General features: G+C 41.9%; 1 protein-coding gene across 1 annotated transcript in view; it reads right to left on the bottom strand.

Moving 5' to 3' along the window:
• NKAIN2 (sodium/potassium transporting ATPase interacting 2) overlaps window positions 1–18791 on the bottom strand; it is a 1223374-nt gene that overhangs the window by 15090 nt on the left and 1189493 nt on the right. The window contains exon 6 of the mRNA XM_075597233.1: window positions 13024–13105. Coding sequence (XP_075453348.1) covers window positions 13024–13105 — 82 coding nt within the window. The remainder of the gene's footprint in view (window positions 1–13023; window positions 13106–18791) is intronic.

Here is an 18791-nt window from a genome sequence, read left to right as displayed (position 1 = left end):
ATATATATGTGTGTATATATATGTGTGTGTGTATATATGTGTGTATATATGTGTGTATATATATGTGTATGTGCGTGTATATATATATGTGTGTGTGTGTGTGTGTGTGTGTGTGTGTGTATAGGGACTGCAGTGTGTGTGTGTTGGTTGCGATTGTGTCTGTGTGTGTGTGCTGTGCCTGTTGGTTGTCTGTCTGTGTGTGTTGTGATTGAGTGTGTGTGGGTGTTGTGATTGAGTGTTGTGTGTGTTGTTGTGATTATGTGAGTGTTGGTTGTGTGTGTTGTGACTGTGACTGTGTGTATGTTGTGATTGAGTATGTGCTGTGTTGGTTGTGATTGAGTGTGTATTGTGTGTGTGTGTGTGTGTGTGTGTGTGTGTGTGTGTGTGTGTGTGCGTGCTGTGCCTGTTGGTTGTCTGTCTGTGTGTGTGTTGTGATTGAGTGTGTGTGTTGGTTGTGATTGAGTGTTGGTTGTGTGTATTGTGATTGTGTGTGTGTTGTGATTGAATGCAGCGGTGCACAAACTGAGGGGGGGGGGCACCCCGGGCGCAAGATTATTTAGGCGGAGGGCTTGCGGCAAAACCTGGGTGTGCAGGCAAAAAGGATGTGTGCGCGCAGGCGGCCAAACAGAATAGTGCATGTGGCGGCCACGTGATTCGGAGGAATGGGGGAGGAGCACGCCCCAGCGCTGTGATGTCAAACGCCCCTCCTTCTGGTGTCTGCCCTACAATAGCGCTGTGTTCCTGCTCTCCTCCGCTGGCAACCTGCTTTGCTGCGATCCTCTGCAAGTGAGAGGGTAGGCTGCACCTATATCAATCATACTATGAATGTACAGAAATAATAAAAAAAAAAGTGTAAACACTTCCCCGCTCGTGCTTGCAAAATTATGCAGGACACCCTGTGCTCATGCTTGGAGAGTTGGTGATGTCACCGCTCTCAGCGGCAGCGTGGACGCAGCCTAATTTTGCAAGAGCGAGCTGTTGAAGTATGTAAGTATTTAGGCTGCGCTTATAGTGCCGGCGCTGCGACGTCGCCCGAAAAAAAGCATTGTCGCCGCCGCGTGCGCTTATAGAAGCCGGCAATATTTGATTTTTCAAGGGCTGTCGCCTCATGTGATAGCCCCTGAACCAATCAATGGCCTGCTCACCCACGCCGTTGCCGCAAAGCGAAATACAACTTTCGCTAGCGGCGACTGGTGACGTCGCCGTCGCGGGAACTATATGCGCGACCTTAGACATATTTGTATTTACATTGTATACCGTTTAATAAAGTTTTTTTTTCATGTGATTTTGATTACATCAGGCAGGGGGGGCCCGAGAAATGTAATGGATAAAAATGGGGGCTCGGCATAAAAAGTTTGCTCACCCCTGGTGTAGACGAATCAAAGCTAGGGACATATATGTTAATAACTACCCTCATGATATCCTTAAACACTTTATTGGAGAAAGCACGTAAGTACTCATCCTCTCGGAAGCTAAAGTCAATCTCCTCATCCTCGTCAAAGCTAAATTCAATCTTCTCATTATCAGACCCCATTTCGAACTCAACCACCTCTTCCCAAGGTTGGTGGAAATAGAGTAATGCCTTTTGGTGGATCTGCGCCACGCGTGCAGAAATCGGAGTTACTGTACATAGGGCTTTACAAAGGTAGTAGGTATGATATTAGCAATATTACCTGAAGCCCCAAAGTCCTGAACTTGACCCCGCTCATGGTATTTTTTTACTGGGTCGAGTGTCCGACTTCTCTTGGGGACATCGGGCACAGGCAAAAGCACAGCAGCACTTGTCTTGGCCTTAAATTCATCCATATGTGCCCACATAGAATGAATAAAGCACCCCGGCCCATGCCGGGTAAGGCGGTACTTACCAGACTGGAGATCGGTTTCTTCTCATCCGCCCGGCAGTCGCCGTAGTAGTGAAATCATCGCCAACGGATCTCGCGGGCTCCTGGAGCAAGTCCAGGTCCCGTACCGGAAGTGCGTCGACATCCGGTCTTGGAGGAAGCGTGTCCCCATTGTCTTCCGAGTAGAGGTCATGGCCGTCTGAAGCCTTCTCACCAGAAGTCTCCATTGGTCTCTGCAGGGAGTAAAGAGGTGGTCTCTCACCACTCTGATGGTAGGCTGGAACCTTGGTATCTTCCACTTGGTATACTGTTACGCCGACCAGGCCGCTGGTCATTGCCGTGAAGGGGACTACCCTCCGTCGCTTTGGCCGTGCCTTCATGATTCTTGGCTCCTCTTTAGATAGAGCTGGAAGTGGGAACATTTTGGCTTGAAACACACCCCGCAGCTATCCTACCGCCACTCTGGTGAGATGCCAGTGGGAGCACTTCGGTTATGACTTGGGTTGGTTCCATCTCTCTCACACCTTTTCAGAAACCTGGTCTGGAACCATCTCTGAACCTGAATCAATCGAGGCATACGGACCCTCATTAGCAGTCTTTAAAGCCCTTAAGCTCTCTCTCTGATCGCTAACGGCAAGATAGGCTCATCATCATCTGGCTCGGTATTAAAGGTGGTTGGATCCTTGAAATCAAAATCCATAGACCCTGGTAACATGGGCATGAAATAGTTAGCTCCGCACCTTGGACAGTAGCGCTCCAAACCATATCACCACACGGTTAATCACAATTGGGGCACAGGCACAGCAGGCACTGAGACTCACCGACTGTTACTTCCAGGAATCCCTTTGGCAGGGTGTAATATCCCAGCACACGGGTCGCCATCTCGGGCTTGGATAAAGTGCGAGAAGGCAGGAGCACAGGTAGGATAGCTCCTTCATTTTCGATGGCTCCGAAGAACTGAGGGTGCGGTCGGATACATCCGGCTCCTCCTTTCTTTTCAACCATCGATGAACATTGGTTGTCACAGTACCCCCTCCCTCTGGTGGAGATTAGAGGAGGGGCCCACAGTGACAGGGCGTGACCCAGGCTCTTGGTTGAGCCAGTCACATCGCTGGGGTGAAGTCCTAGTTTTTGCGCCACAGGCGGATCCCAAGTCCCCTGGAGTAGAATGCACCCAGTAGCACGTGGTTCAGCACCCATACTGAGCACAATCTCGTGGCCGTCGGCGGTAAGCTGGACGGCATTTTGAAACAGTTTACATATGGGTCGAACTTGGGCCATTATGACAGGCTCCTCCATCTGAAGAGCAGGCCCGTCGTTGCAAGCCGACTCTGGTTCTCGAATCATATCTGATGCCTTCGCTGGGACCGGGTAATTGGAAACCATCTCAGGCCTTGTCTCGGTTGTTGGGGCTTGGTACTCATCAGTTGTAGGCAGTAGAGGACTAGACACAAGATAGTTGGCCCCATTCACGGACAAAATAGCCCCCCAAACAAGGTCTTATTCTGGGGATGTACAATCAGGGCCCAAGCAGATCAAACTAGTGATCCCATCAGTGGGTATATCCAGGAAACCTTCTGGAAGCAAGTAGAAGGCAAAGTCCATATCATCTGACCTCACTTTATGTAGACATGGGCACAAAAGAAATGGGTAACTCAGTCCTCTTGTCCGCCAGGCTCCAGGGAACTGAGGGTACGGTTTGCTACATCCGGTACCTCCATTCTTCTCCAAAGTCTTTAGAAATAGGCTATCGGCGTGTCCCCTCCCTCCGGTGAAGTTTGGAGGGGGGACACTCAGCAACATGGAGGGGTGTTACACTGACTCCAGCTTGAGCCAGTCACATCACTTGGGTGGGGTCCTGGCTTTCACACCAGACCCTTGCAGAACTTTGCAACAAGGCATGCAGATTGTTTGCAAGCCTTCCACGCAGTTCCCATTCTTGGCGGGAACCACCATTTTGGATTGTGGGGCTCACGTGGTGCATTCCCGGGCAGGGGAACCTCGATTTTGAGCACAGTCCATTCTCCGTCTGTTTAGGAATCACAATTCCGACAGGAATCCATTTTCTGTGGATCTGTACAGCACATGGTTGTGGTCTACCAAGAGTAGGATGTACCCCAGGCTAGCAAAGCTCCATCTCGATACGCTGCACACGATTACAGTCCATTACAAGCACTCTGTGGTTCCATAATCTGGCTACGGCTAGTAGTACTCTGGACTTCTTCTAGCGGAGGTTCAGGCACATTGTACGTCAGTCACCCCTCCTAAGATACTCCCTATGCAGTACCCTTACGCCGCCCCACTCGGCTGCCAATATTGTGGATTCTCTCCAGAGGTCTCTGGGACTCAGTTAACCAAAGCACCCCCTTTAGGCATCCCGACAACCCCCCTCAGGGCGACTTAGAACAGCAATAGCCCTGGTCTCCAAACCATTCACCCAATTGGGCAGTCTAAGTCATAGTTCCATGGCAGGGAAAATGGTCCCTGTTTATGGTATGCCGGAGTCCCCTCCACACTATACCTAGCCTCCCTCCTTCAATTTCAGCACTTGTTCTGGAAGCGCACCTTGTTACTTCCAGCTTTGTTTCACTGAAAGCCTGTCCTGTTACAGATCTTAGATTCGACGAAGGAGAGATGGAGCACTAGTGCTCCATCTCTCCTTCGTCGAATCTGTGAAAATCTCTGGAGAACCGGTAGCACACGCCTGTGAAGGAAAAAAAACCCACTGTTTTCCCACACTGTGTTCCCACGCTCTGATTGGCTACCGTACCATGTGAGGGTGGCCATGTTTCTTTTCATGACGTCATCTTAAAGGCAATTGAAGCAAAGCCATTCTGATTGGCTGTGCTTTCTTTGCCTTTAAGTGACGTCATCATTTTTTTTTACATCGGCCAAAACACATGGTTTTCACGGCCCAATCAGGGCCTTGGGAATCATATGACGAAAATGTGACGTCATAGGCCTTTAAAAGCCTATGTCGTCTCATTTTGAAGCCAGACGCCGAGGAGGAAGGACCTCCTACTGAAGAAAGAAGACCAGGGCGTGGCACCAGACGGGAAGAAGACCCGGAAAAAGGTAGAAGAATACAGATGAAGATGGATTACAACTAGAAGACCCCTGGATTGTCGTGTTTTATTATTTTAATGTTTATTATTTTCTGGTTTATTATTTTATGGGTTCCTGTTCGTGGATTGGTTCGTGAGTAAGCTGATCAATGGGAGTCGGTGGGGGCAAGTAATGGTAAGTTAAATAAAGAAATGTATTTAATGTAACTGTGTTTTTTTTTGCTTTTTCATGTGTTCATTTTTTTTTATGCATATCATTTCTTGCCACTGTATGTATGTATGTATGTATGTCTAGAGAGATATATACATACAGGGTAAGAAATGATAGTGTTGTAAAAGCTTGATTTACTTTATTGTAAATGATTGTGGGTATGCTGCTATGCATAGATGTGTGTTAAATGTATTTTATTATTAGAGAGATGTAATTTTTGGGCTTCTATGCTGTACTGTAGGTTATGGAGAGGCTTGCTTTAGTATATTGTAATTTTTGGTGTCCTTTCTTGTATGTTTTGAACTTGTTCTCTGTAACGATAGCTATAGTTAATTGTGTAATTGGTATGGATGGTATTTTAATTGTTTAGGGATGTAATTCATGTGTGTTAATTCATTGATGGTGACTTTATTTGCTTACATAATATACTTCTTGTGATGTCAGGCTATTTTAGTTGGATTATTGTATTGTTAACATTGATTTGCAGCGTGTACATGTAGTTTACATGTTATGCTACATGTATACACTGTAAATGCAATGTTTTAAGTGGCATTTGAGGCTTCAGATTGAATGATTACATGAGATTTGTTTAGGAAATTGCTTTTTAATTCATTGAGGATGTTATGCATAAGTGGTGTTGCCATTGCAGGATGGCTTCACCCCTTAATTACCTTTGAGGTAAGTACCCGATAAGGTGATTAAGGGGTTCATTGGTATGTTAATGTCATTGATATGTATTGGCTATTTATTATTTTGGAAACGGACCCCAAGGATGATGCTGGCGACGGAGCCTTCTTATTGATGAGGTTAGTAGAATTTTCTTTTTTTTACTACGGTATTTAATGTGTTTAATAATGGCCAAATAATGTATTATCCCTATGTGGATAATAGTTATTTGGCACATTATTGTACTGTATGTGTTGGGGGGAGTGGGGTATTGGCCCCAAGGGTATGTGATAGGCCTCCCTTGTGGGTAGTGGGTGAGGGTGGTTAGGCCTCATGGGTGGGGGGGTTAGTGGGGGAGCGTATGTGGGTGAGCGTGGGTTAACCCCTTAATGACTGTAGCGGTTAATAACCGCTATGGTGATTAAGGGGTTAGGGGACATTACATTGGATGTTTTAATTCTTGTGTCTGTTTTGCAGAAACGGATGGGGCATGGGCAGGATGAAGATGAGGATGGCCTTCATCGTGGCAGCCGCACATGGGTGAGTGCTATATGTATTTAATGTCTTTATTGTTCTGTATGTATTTTAAATGGACAACTGCACTATTATCCATTTGTGGATAATAGTAATGTTGCCCATTACTGTATTGTATGTTGTGTATTACTGCTATGTTTATTGGGGGCATTTGTCCCCAATAAACATGCTATTATGCGTTAACCCCTTCATTGCCTTAGCGGCTATCCGCTATGGTAATGAAGCAGCATTAATGTATTTTAATAATATTGTGCGGGAGCAGGGGGCCCCCTGAGCTGGGAATGTGGGAATCTGTCCTGCGCTTCCGTGTGCAGAGTGGCAGTCTGAGATTATGTCAGACACTGGGGCAGCGCATGAAGGAGCTTCGCTTGGCCACAGAATTGACCGGTGCAGGGGGCTGTTGTTAGCTTACCTCACCTGCTTCTCTGGTCTGGGGCCTGCTCACCTCGGCTGCTCCTGCGTGCCACCGTCAGAAGAGTTGCAGGAAACAATGGCGGATTCCGGCGCAACTGCGCATGTCTGACTCAGAGAGGCTGCTGGGATCTTCAAAAAACTTTATTCGTGGAACACACAAGGGCTAGCACCGCATTCTCTCCCTCAACGCGTTTCACCCTTGGAATAGGGCTTCGTCTTTATTTGTCCCCAATAAACATGCTATTATGTGTTAACCCCTTCATTACCTAGCGGCTATCCGCTATGGTAATGAAGCAGCATTAATGTATTTTAATAATATTGTGCGGGAGCAGGGGGCCCCCTGAGCTGAACCGCATTTATTTGTGGCTCAGAGACCCCCTGCTTCCTGAGTTACAGGCCCCGGTTTGGGGCATCGGTTACAGTGTGGACGCCATGTTTGTTGCGGGCACGTAGCGTATGTGACACTATAAACATGGCGGCGACACTGCCCATCCGATCACACATACTGGGGCCTGTAACTCGGGAAGCAGGGGGTGCCTGGTCCACAAAGTGATGCGGTTCAGCTCGGGGGACCCCCTGTTCACTGTACAGTATTATTAAATAAATATTAATGCTGCTTCGCTACCATAGCAGATACCCTGTAAGGTAAGGAACGAGTCTTTATTGATATGTGTGTTTTACTCATAGTGTAGATGTGCAGAGGGTCTCCGGAGCTGAAGTTTTAGGTCCGGGGACCCCCTGCTTCCCGAGATATAGACCCCTTTATGGGGTGCCGGTATCCCTCTGCTTTGTTTACATTAAGCGGTCACGTGATCGGGACCTTTAAATGCAGAGGGATACTGGCACCTCATAAAGGGGTCTGTATCTCGGGAAGCAGGGGGTCCCCCGACCTGAAACCAAAGCGCTTCAGCTCTGGAGACCCCCTGCACATGTACACTATGAATAAAAGTTATTTTAAAAATAATTTTTTATTGTGCTGATGTTTGCGCCGAGAGAGCAGCGGATCTCTCTCTGCTGCAAACAGAACTCGGCAGGGGACGGCTTCTCGGCAGCTTCTCGCCAGGCAGCCGTCCTGCCACCGGTTACACGCCATTTCATCAAATGGTGGTGGCGCATTCATTCCCCAGGGATTCTCCCCTTACAGCATACAGCCAGTTTAACACGCCAAAAACATGGCTAATTGCTAAACTGTCTAATGCATTTTTCCGCCGCTTACTGCATGATACCCTATGTCTACTATTCACAATATATAAGTATCCTTTATATTTTGTATTGTTGCCACTGAAATACAAAAAGGTAAATTTTCAGCTATCACTTGCAGCCAGGTCACCTGATGGCTACTATTCTGCCCTTGGGCTGGCTGTAAACCCTGGTACAATCAGGTTGCCTGTAGTTGATATGGGGTTTTTCCCCTCCGAGGAGCTGCACTTGAGTGATAACGGGAGGGGGTGACATCAGGCCTGGGCATGACCAATCATGAGAAAAACCTGGTGCCCTCCTCCTGGCAGTACTTAAAGGCAGGACCGCCCTAAATTTAGTAGTGTCCTTCCCCCACTGAGGAAGGCAGGTCACACAACTGGGAGCCTGAGATTGGGGTATTCCCTTGTGCTCTTCCCTCCGGGGGAGAGCGAGTGTGGATCATACCTCTGCTAGGGAGGTGGGGAAGAGCTAGGACGGCTGCGGGTGCCCTTGGCCTGTAGTGACGGTCCAGAGACCATCATTCAGTCAGAGCTGAGAGTACTGCATTTGGAAGAAGCCTGCTGTGTAACTGCTGTACAGAAGACAATAAACCGTTACTGTTGTTATATATCTCCAGCCTGGTGCGTGACCTTACTGGGGGGAGAGGTAATAAGTTCTAACGTGGGAGATCACGTTCAGTTCCTGGAGCCTACGGCAGATGGAGGCGCTTCACTGCTAATACGATATGTGGGGAATGAACCTCAGAAGCCTGGTTCTGTGTCCCCACTACCACCAGCAGATGACTCAGCCCTCCTGTTACCATCATTTATATGTACCATACACCATAGTAAAGGACAAATCTCCCACCGGGTGGGCAAACCACCATTACATTTGGAGGCGCTGCTGAGATCTGTATCAGAACAAAAAAACCTGTATGGTGCTCTAACATAGACCCAAGAAGCTGCTAGGCTCTTGTAATATAATTGCCATAACTTATGTCCTTGAAGTATCCCGTATTATAAATTGACCATCTGTATAATGACAACACCACATCCAATATACATCAACAAACCGGAAGAGTAACACCTCTTGATGGGTGAATACTCACACTTGATAGTGTCCAGCCTCACTCATTGACTAGGATTACTGTGGTGTGTAGGAAGCAAATTACTCACTGTTGGACAGTATGGTCTTCAGTGGGTTTTTTTCCCTTCACAGGCGATCCATTTGTGGATAATAGTCATTGTGCCCATTACTGTTTTGTATGTTAGGGGGGTATAGGTGTTGTTGGGGTCATATATATATATATATATATATATATATATATAGGTTATGGTGGGTAAAAAAAAGTGACAAAAACCCTCCACAGTAAAGCATAAAGCAACTGTAAATATTACTGTATGTTCATTTGCATGTCTTAGACAGGTCTGCAACCCCGTCTTTCCCCATTGTCACCCAGCATACAGCACTTCCACTGCAGCAAGGGATTCTGGGAAATGACATGCAAATGAGCACTCAGTGCCACCTTTTGTCTCAAGCTCGTATTACACAAGCCACTCCTCAAGCCAATGCATGCTGTTTTAAACACAGCTTTTAAACAGAGGCTGGGATGAGATGCAAAGCCATTAGACCTACTCACATACATCCCTTGCTGCAGTGGAAGTGCTGTATGCTGGGTGACAATGGGGAAAGACGGGGTTGCAGACCTGTCTAAGACATGCAAATGAACATACAGTAATATTTACAGTTGCTTTATGCTTTACTGTGGAGGGTTTTTGTCACTTTTTTTTACCCACCATAACCTTAATGACAGTGGTGATTACCTAGTCTAGTCTCAAACCTGCAAGCCATTAAGACCAACCTCACACTGATGATACCCATCAAGGTTGAAACATGTATGTGAGTAGGTCTAATGGCTTTGCATCTCATCCCAGCCTCTGTTTAAAAGCTGTGTTTAAAACAGCATGCATTGGCTTGAGGAGTGGCTTGTGTAATACGAGCTTGAGACAAAAGGTGGCACTGAGTGCTCATTTGCATGTCATTTCCCAGAATCCCTTGCTGCAGTGGAAGTGCTGTATGCTGGGTGACAATGGGGAAAGACGGGGTTGCAGACCTGTCTAAGACATGCAAATGAACATACAGTAATATTTACAGTTGCTTTATGCTTTACTGTGGAGGGTTTTTGTCACTTTTTTTACCCACCATAACCTTAATGACAGTGGTGATTACCTAGTCTAGTCTCAAACCTGCAAGCCATTAAGACCAACCTCACACTGATGATACCCATCAAGGTTGAAACATGTATGTGAGTAGGTCTAATGGCTTTGCATCTCATCCCAGCCTCTGTTTAAAAGCTGTGTTTAAAACAGCATGCATTGGCTTGAGGAGTGGCTTGTGTAATACGAGCTTGAGACAAAAGGTGGCACTGAGTGCTCATTTGCATGTCATTTCCCAGAATCCCTTGCTGCAGTGGAAGTGCTGTATGCTGGGTGACAATGGGGAAAGACGGGGTTGCAGACCTGTCTAAGACATGCAAATGAACATACAGTAATATTTACAGTTGCTGTATATATATATATATATAACTTGCCATCTTTTTCTTGCGTGGCTGATCCGCCAGCAAAACGGTATTCTAGAGAGGCGAATAGCTCCGCTTAGCTACTCGCCTCTACTAGAATATAGTGTGGCGGAAAAAGTTGGATTTTTAGGCCGAAAGTGCCTTCTCGCCCCACCACCGGCGGAAAAAAAAACCCGCCAGCCAAAGTGGCGTTTTTTTTTAATCTCTCCACTTTCTCGCCTGTTACTGAATACGGATAGGCTTTTTAGGCGGGAAAGTGGCGAGAAGTGCCTTTCCGCCGCTTACTGCATGAACCCCATAGCATGAGTGTTCAATGTCGGGTAGGACCTGTAATGGCTACCGATCCAGTGTATTATTATATTCTACATTAAAGAGAGTATAGAAGGGAGGTATAAGAGCACATGCAGTATTTACCACTGTATAAATAACACAGAAAAAAAATCACCAAATCACTTAAAACTGCACTGATTATGTGCCAGTTTTTGGGCATCTTACTACAATAATACATACTAGAACAAGTGCAGAAAAGAGCCTTTAAAAAAATTATTAAGTGGGTGGAAGAGTTGAGTTATGGGGAAAGACTATCCAAATTAGGACTGTCCTTTTTGATGTTTAAGAATACTATTGAGAAGTACAGTATATTCAGGGCCAGTAAAAACAATCTTGCAATTTGCATGAAAGCTTCCCAGCTCAGGAGCTGTACAGTTAAAATGTATATAGTGATATAATAAGTACATATCAAAACGGCGATTCAGACAAGAATAAGAATTTAAAAGAATTTTTTGAAAGTCTAGAAATCTTCTAGTGTTTTTCCTTACAATGGAGACCATCAATCAATCCTGTGACTAACCTTCCCATGGATAAGGTAATGAAATGTATACCCTACCCTTTAAATAGCGACGACAAGAACAAGGGGCACAGCACAAGTCAGAGAAAAGGGCACCTTGAACTTCACAAGTAATTAAAATACTGCATATTTATATCCCCTAAATGTTACTTAATAAATATATCACTGCCATTAGTTACATTTGGTCCTATGTGGTATTGCATCTTTAACACTCATTCCCAGTAAAAGAAACAGGGTTTTATCAGCCACGATAGAAATAATTATTTGCAGAAAACAATACTGTGTGCAATAGAAGTTACACCGTGATTGCAGATGCAGTACAGTTAAGGAAAAAAAAGACTGGATCTCTTCTTAGAAAGACAAGATATGCAAGAATATGGCAAACAGTTTTAAAGTACTGATCCAGGGTGAGATCTCATAGCCAATAAATTGAGTCAGGAAGGAATTATTTTTCGGAAGGAATTATTTTTCCCTTCGAAAACATATTGGAAAATCTTGCACTGGAGGGTTGTAGTTGCCTTTTTATGGAACAATGTAAGGTTAAATAAAGCATGTCTTTGTATACATGTACATGGGGGAGCAGTGATTCCAGGTTCTCGTTACTGCAATAAGCTACCTGATTGCTCTCGATTCCCTATGCCTTAGCATGTGCTCCTCCCTTCTACTGCAGGATCGGCAACTACCTTCCTCCCCTCCTTCTCCGACACACTACTCTCTTTAGTATGAGCCTCTGTTTACGCTGTACTAGACATACGAAGGGTCATTGGAGAAGACCCCAAATTATCCTAATCTCAATTTAAACTTCAGCAAACTGCTCCATGGGATAGACTCACTGCAGTGGTATCGTATCCTGATCCGGAGTTCATTGAAATTCAAGTCAGTAGCGGTTTTGAATCAGGGTTGCGATATCCCTATTGGCGCTCATTGAATCTCGGTGCATTTGTCTTGCACACGTGAAAAGTACAAATACAGTATATTATGAACATCTCACCTGATTAACTAGAAGACCGTTTGTTAGTATATGTTATAGTGACCTAAGGTTTAGAATTTAATAAGAGGTTGGGTTGGACAAAGGACTTGTATTTATTCATCAGCAGCATCTCAGCTATTGAGTTACTACAGTATGTAAAATGTGCCTGGGTTCTGAATGCCACAGACTGCTGTGGAAATCATGCCTTCCTGCATCCGGTGGCATCACTAATTTGCTCGACAAATTTCCTGTCATTAAATAAATGTGGGGCGACCATATACACAAGTCATCCTCTATTGTGCGTCTATCTTGGGGTTGAGAAATGCTAAACAGAGTGAATAAACTGAAGAAGTTTATATCAGTTATGCAGTTAAATGAAGAACTGTGCTAAATTAAAAATATATTAATTAGTATTTTCAAGAACATCAAAGGTAGGTAAAAACAACTAGGAAATAATCTGTCTCTTATATCACCAATCCAAGGCAGGAATCCATTATAGAATCACGTATAGTCAAAAAAAAATATTAAATGGGACAGGTCACATTGTAGGAATTAATTACACAAAAAAGTGTGGTAATAAGTATCTCTATACAGTAAGTGCATAAATTGGAGTCAGTTTATAGAAGAAAGGCTGAATGCATTTGATTTGTATTCTTCATCATCCTTCAGCAGACTGGTTATTTAATAACTAGCCTGCTTGGTGCAGCGTGGTACTTACATATACATGGGCTGCAGCTGTAAATGAGATGTCTTCTGAGGCCCCTGATAGCCATAGGAGTCAAAGCCACCTATGAAATCAACTGCAAAAAAAAAAGAAGAAAAATGTCATAATTACCATTGTGACCTCAGGAAGAGAACTTCTATCAATCATGAAAGATCTCCCAGGTCTTTCTGACAGGCTGCTAATAATCAGTAACAGTAACTAATTGCCCAATTGTACAAAAATGACTAATGTCACATTGTCAGATGACATGATAATGGAAGCAAAGTGAATGAAAGAGGAATCATTTTTAACCCCTTTTAGACTGCATGAAATAGACCCAAGTACAATTTAGACCCCAGTTAATGGCCCCATTAAAATATTTTCTGTTTCAAGGATCATACTGTACGTTAACATCTATTTCTGCCACTGAGAAACAGTGCAATGTATTTAAAGCGGGTGATATTTATGCTGCTTTGGCCTTGGAATATATGTAAGGCCTCTTTTAGTATTGTGGAAACAGGCAATGAAAAAAATAACATAAGCAATGTGCCTTTAACACATTAATTTATATAACAGTATACAAACTAAGGGGCTCATTCAATAAGTTCTGATGGTGACCCGTTATAATAAACAAGACATTCAAGGCAATGAGAGATTTTGCCTGATTGCAGTGAGATCCGGTACATCGGAGGTAGTTAAATAATCCCCTAAATAACTGAACACTTGGTCCAGCAAGTCTGTTCTTGTCAAACTATGGAAGGGACTTCTAGCAGAAAAGTGTATTTTATAGGGCTTTTTATTGAAAAAATTATGCTGAATCTTACAATGGAAAAGAAATGAGTACTTCAATATTAGGTGATACCTTTATTATTTGGACTAACAATGGATATTTTACAGGACAAGCTTTCGAGAGTTTTCTCTCGTCCTCAGGTCAGGCAAAGAGTAGAAAGCTTGAAAGTGTATCCTAAAATATCAATGGTTAGTTCAAATAAAAAAAAGCTAATCGACTAATACTAAAGTACTAATTTATCCTGCACTATCGCAACTGGACTAACACGGCTATTTCTATTAAATTCTGAATTTGATAAGAATACATATGTATATATGTAAAGCAGTAATAAATAAATATACATAGAGAGTAGGAATTCTCTGCATAAGAATATGATGGCAAACCTACAGATGCAGCGGCCGTTATCCGAATTTCCCGATTTGTATTCCCGGGCATACCAAGGTCGTGCTGCATGATTTCTTCAAACTTTCCCGCGTTAAAACGCGTGTTTTTATCGGGTGTAGAAAATGGCATTTTAGCGTTGACTTGGTTTTTATCTGGTTCTTAAACACCTGTAAATTGACACCGTATAGCACAGTACATACTGTAACTGTACAGTACTGCACATAAATCAGAATCCAGGTAATTAAATAAAATCAACAGCGGTAAACACAGGTGTGACTCGCGGCATTCACGGCATCCTTCACGGAACAATAACCCGTGAATGCCGCGTGGAATACAGCAGAGTTCACGAAAACGGCTCCGTGAAATGTTCGGATAACGGTCGCTGAATCTGTAGGTAGCAACACATTGAATAATCAGCATCTATTTAGTTAAAAGCAAATACATGCTCATGTTTTAGGTTTAAGCCTGTGCCTTTGGTTCAAGGACAACAACTTTCTTTATCTCTTCATTATGTCACTTAAGCAGTGTCACTTACTTGGCAACAGTGAATTAAGCTGACAAGTTAATAAGGCTACCTTCCAAAATGTAGTAAGCTATGTTTGCTAAATCTCTGCAAGCAGTGAGCTTTAAATGGGCCTGATCAAGACTCAACAATTTTAATTAGATGACATTTAGGGGTATATTTTATGAATTCCTCAAGTAGCCCAGTTCTATAGCTTTAGCTGCTAATTTTTGAGCAGGTTGAAATCAGTCAGTTAGAATTTAGGAAACAGGCCTACAAAAATGTATAATTACAAAAAAGTGATGGATTTGTGTCACCGATAGGGAGCATTGTGCAATCAGTATGCTCAATGAGTAGGTCCTTTTGTGATTTCCTCACTCCCAAAAATTCTAAAAAATATACAGTTTTGACAGTCTAAAAAAATGTTACTGGCTGAAAAGTGCAGCAAAATAAAATAGATACATTCTACTCAGAAATATGGAATTGGTGCATATGTCCCGCAAGTTCTAAAGCACACCCTGATAAAAAGGATGATGTTATACATTTTTGGGTGATAAATCCAGAGAAAGCTTGTTATGTCCAGGTAGGTATACTCTGCAGAATGTATATATATATATATAAAAAAAAAAATATCCTATTGTCCTGCTTCCAATATATTATTTATTTGGCCTTATTACCATGTCACGTGAGTGGTGATATCATGTTACAGTATATGCAGATTATTCTGCTTACGGTTTAATATATTTGGCTAGGACAGCTGCAACTGCTGATACTGTTGAGAGGAAAAATAATAGACTGATGATCAGTACAAAATCTGTAATGACTTGGAAGGCCCCGGCATTCATTGTTTTGCTGAAAATAATGCCCAAAGGTATTCAGCTAATTTGTGTTCAAGCTCTTGATAAATTTCAAGAGGTGGAAAAACATTCCCCCGTCAGAAAGATCTCAGGTGCAAAATCGCATTACCAGTGGATAAACGAACTCTATTATTCATCAAGGATTTAACTAGAGCTAACGGCTTGTTCGTTTTAATTAGTTCATGTTCACTGTTTTTTGGACTTCATACTGGAGATCTGAGCTGGAGCTGAAACAAGATTTTGCTGCAAAATAACAGTTTTGAGTGCAAAATGGTTATTTTCATTTACGCATTGTGTCTCCCTATTATTTCTCGTAAGAATTGTTTTAAAAAAAATCCTTGTGGCGACTGTTAACTATAGCATCGCAGTGCAAAGCTTTATGCCTATTTTCATCATTATTGTGTGTTATAATACAACACAGCCTGTGGGGAATTCTTTTAACATTAAACTTCATTAGTTGAGAAGGCAGCAATCCATATCCAATTTTCTTTCCATGTCAAGCTTGTTCATGTATAAATCCAGTGCTTTTGTTGGATACATTTGCAATTAATCCTACGAACAAAGCAAATGCAAATCTTACGCTGCCAACCTAACCAGCTCCAGCTGATTTCTTTCCCTGACTTTTATCCATTACACACAAAAATGAACACAAATTCCCACTTTAAGTCTAACCTAATTTTCTTGTGATAATAGGCACAGAATCCCAGGTGTACCCTATGCCTCGATAGTAACATCCTAATTTTCTGTCTTTGCAAAAATGTTTTAAGTAAGATTTGCGCACCAAAGAAAATTTACCTTTGAATTAATTAGAATTACAAAAATGTCATAGATTTTAAACTAATTACTTAACATGTTAAACAAACCTTATATTCCTATGAGCTTCAAGATTTCCCTTTAATCTTACACTTATGTCAGCCAGCTGTAAATACTTCTTTATATATATATATATATATATATATATATATATATATATATATATAAAACACAACAAAAAGAAAAAATGGGGCCAACCTAAACCACTAAATGTCCCCTATCTATGCTTTTATCTCCTGATGAAGTCTCTTTGAGATGAAACGCGTAGAGAGTGTTGTGTGGAGGTGTACTGCCCAGTTTTATTATATTTCCACTCACTGGCTTGCTACAGCAATTTATTGCGTTTTTGGAAGTATTACTCTCAGCTGTCCACTCGATGCATACATGGGAACTTTTTCCGGTCGAATCCACTGACGTTACTGAGTTCTCGCGGTATCTGGAGCTGAGTACTCACTGTGTGACGCAGGATTGAGAGGAAGGTGGCGTCCCTCGTGTTCCCCGGGCTCCGGAGGTGTTCATAGAGGCTGCTGAAGTGTACCTACACCGGACACTATACCAAAGTCATCTGCTACCGGGTTCCAGCGTCTGGCTGGCTGAGTTTTACTCAAAAATGCTTTTTATTAAGCTATGTTTGTGAGTGTGCATTTTTAAATCCTTGACTCCATAAATATATTGTTATACTTTTTACGCTATGAGTGCGCCTGTTTTTTCTGTGTCTTTATAGATATATATATATATATATATATAAATATATATATATATATATATAGGAAAAAAGGGAAGAGAGAGCGCACGCCCATAGCGTAAAATAGTAAATTTAATGAGGGGAGGGGGAAGGGGGGATAAAAAATGCACTCACAAAGGTACAATAAAATCTACAATAAAATTATTTTCTAATTATATATATATATTGTATTTCAAACATTTTATTTTTATGGTTTACAGTTTTAATATTGATTTGTGCTACTAATTATTTTCTTATCACCATTAATAGTTTACACCGTTTATATATACTTTTATTTTATTTTAGATAGTTCTTTTACTTCACTGATTAACCATAATAGAGGCGCTGCTTTTTCCTTTTTCTGCCTGATATATATATATATATATATATATATATATATATATATATATATATATATATCTATATATCTATATCTATCTATCTATCTATCTATCTATCTATCTATCTATCTATCTATATATATATATATATATATATATATATATATATATATATTTGATCTAATTTACTATTGTACCAGTTCCTATAACATTTCTACAAAGCACCAGTAGAATGCCACTGTGAAACATCTCCAATTATTACTGAACAGCAAGCATTGATTTCACACAAGGTAAAATAATTTGCATTCTGCTTTGGGCTTGTTTCATCCTGAGAACTACCATTATATCCATTGTGCTTCTATTGTGCTGTATTACTCCTGCCACACTCCCCACTTTTGCTTGTTACTATTACCGTGCATTTAGCTGAATTAATCTGCACACTATTTCTGAGGTGTCAATGGCTATGCACGTTTATTGTTGGTTTATTGTTAAATAATGCAGAATATTTGAAAGTTGCATGGTTAATAGAAGGTTTCAGAGCTTGAATATGTGATAATAGCTCAAAGCACTGATACAAATGGTGTGAGTTAAATCTCTGATTCATAAAGCTTACAACTTCAGGGGCTCATGTCTTCAAGTCTACAATTATTGTAACTGCTTGAAAGCTGATGTTATATGTGTAATAAAGTGTGCACAGCAAAGTATTTAAAGTACCTTTCCCCATTCTCAGTTTTAAGATACATATTTCATGTTAATGTAGTCTTTTGCAAACCTTTATTTTTGTTATCTTTTGTAAATATTTTCTTTCATTTCTATTCCACATAGTTCTGGAAATATTTGCTTATAAATTCATAGGCTTTTGACTGATCTTAAATGACTGCCCTTTTCTTTTATTAATGGAGATAATAATGCCTGCTAATAATACCTTTATTATACTCGGTGTTTTAATAAACTTGCACACAATAGGTTAACTTGAGTTACACGTTACAGCTTAAAAATATGTGATGTTGTTTTATGACAGTTCTAGTCTGTGACCCTGATCTGGGTTTCTGTGTTTTTCTGGAAGTGGGGTTACCCAAGGGCAAGACTGTATGAGATTGTGGGGTGATTCAAATCTAGATTCACAACTCTTTTTGACAGTGGCAATAAGCAAAAATACTTTTAATGTACCTTAAAAGAACCGTCCAAAGAGGAACAAGAAGCTCCACTTGTACATTAGGTGCACACTAACTATACAATGATTAGTTATCGGGCAAATTGATTGGTTTTAAAACTAACCTTTCATGTGTATATATAAAAATAAATTCACAAAAGTCTAATAAGTACCATCAATGTGCATTATATACTTGTGAAACATAACAAGATAAAAAGA

Source organism: Ascaphus truei, chromosome 4, assembly GCF_040206685.1.
Source record: "Ascaphus truei isolate aAscTru1 chromosome 4, aAscTru1.hap1, whole genome shotgun sequence".
NCBI lineage: Eukaryota > Metazoa > Chordata > Amphibia > Anura > Ascaphidae > Ascaphus > Ascaphus truei.
The sequence above is the reverse complement of the archived record's forward strand: the minus strand, read 5'-3'. Positions and strand labels throughout refer to the sequence as shown.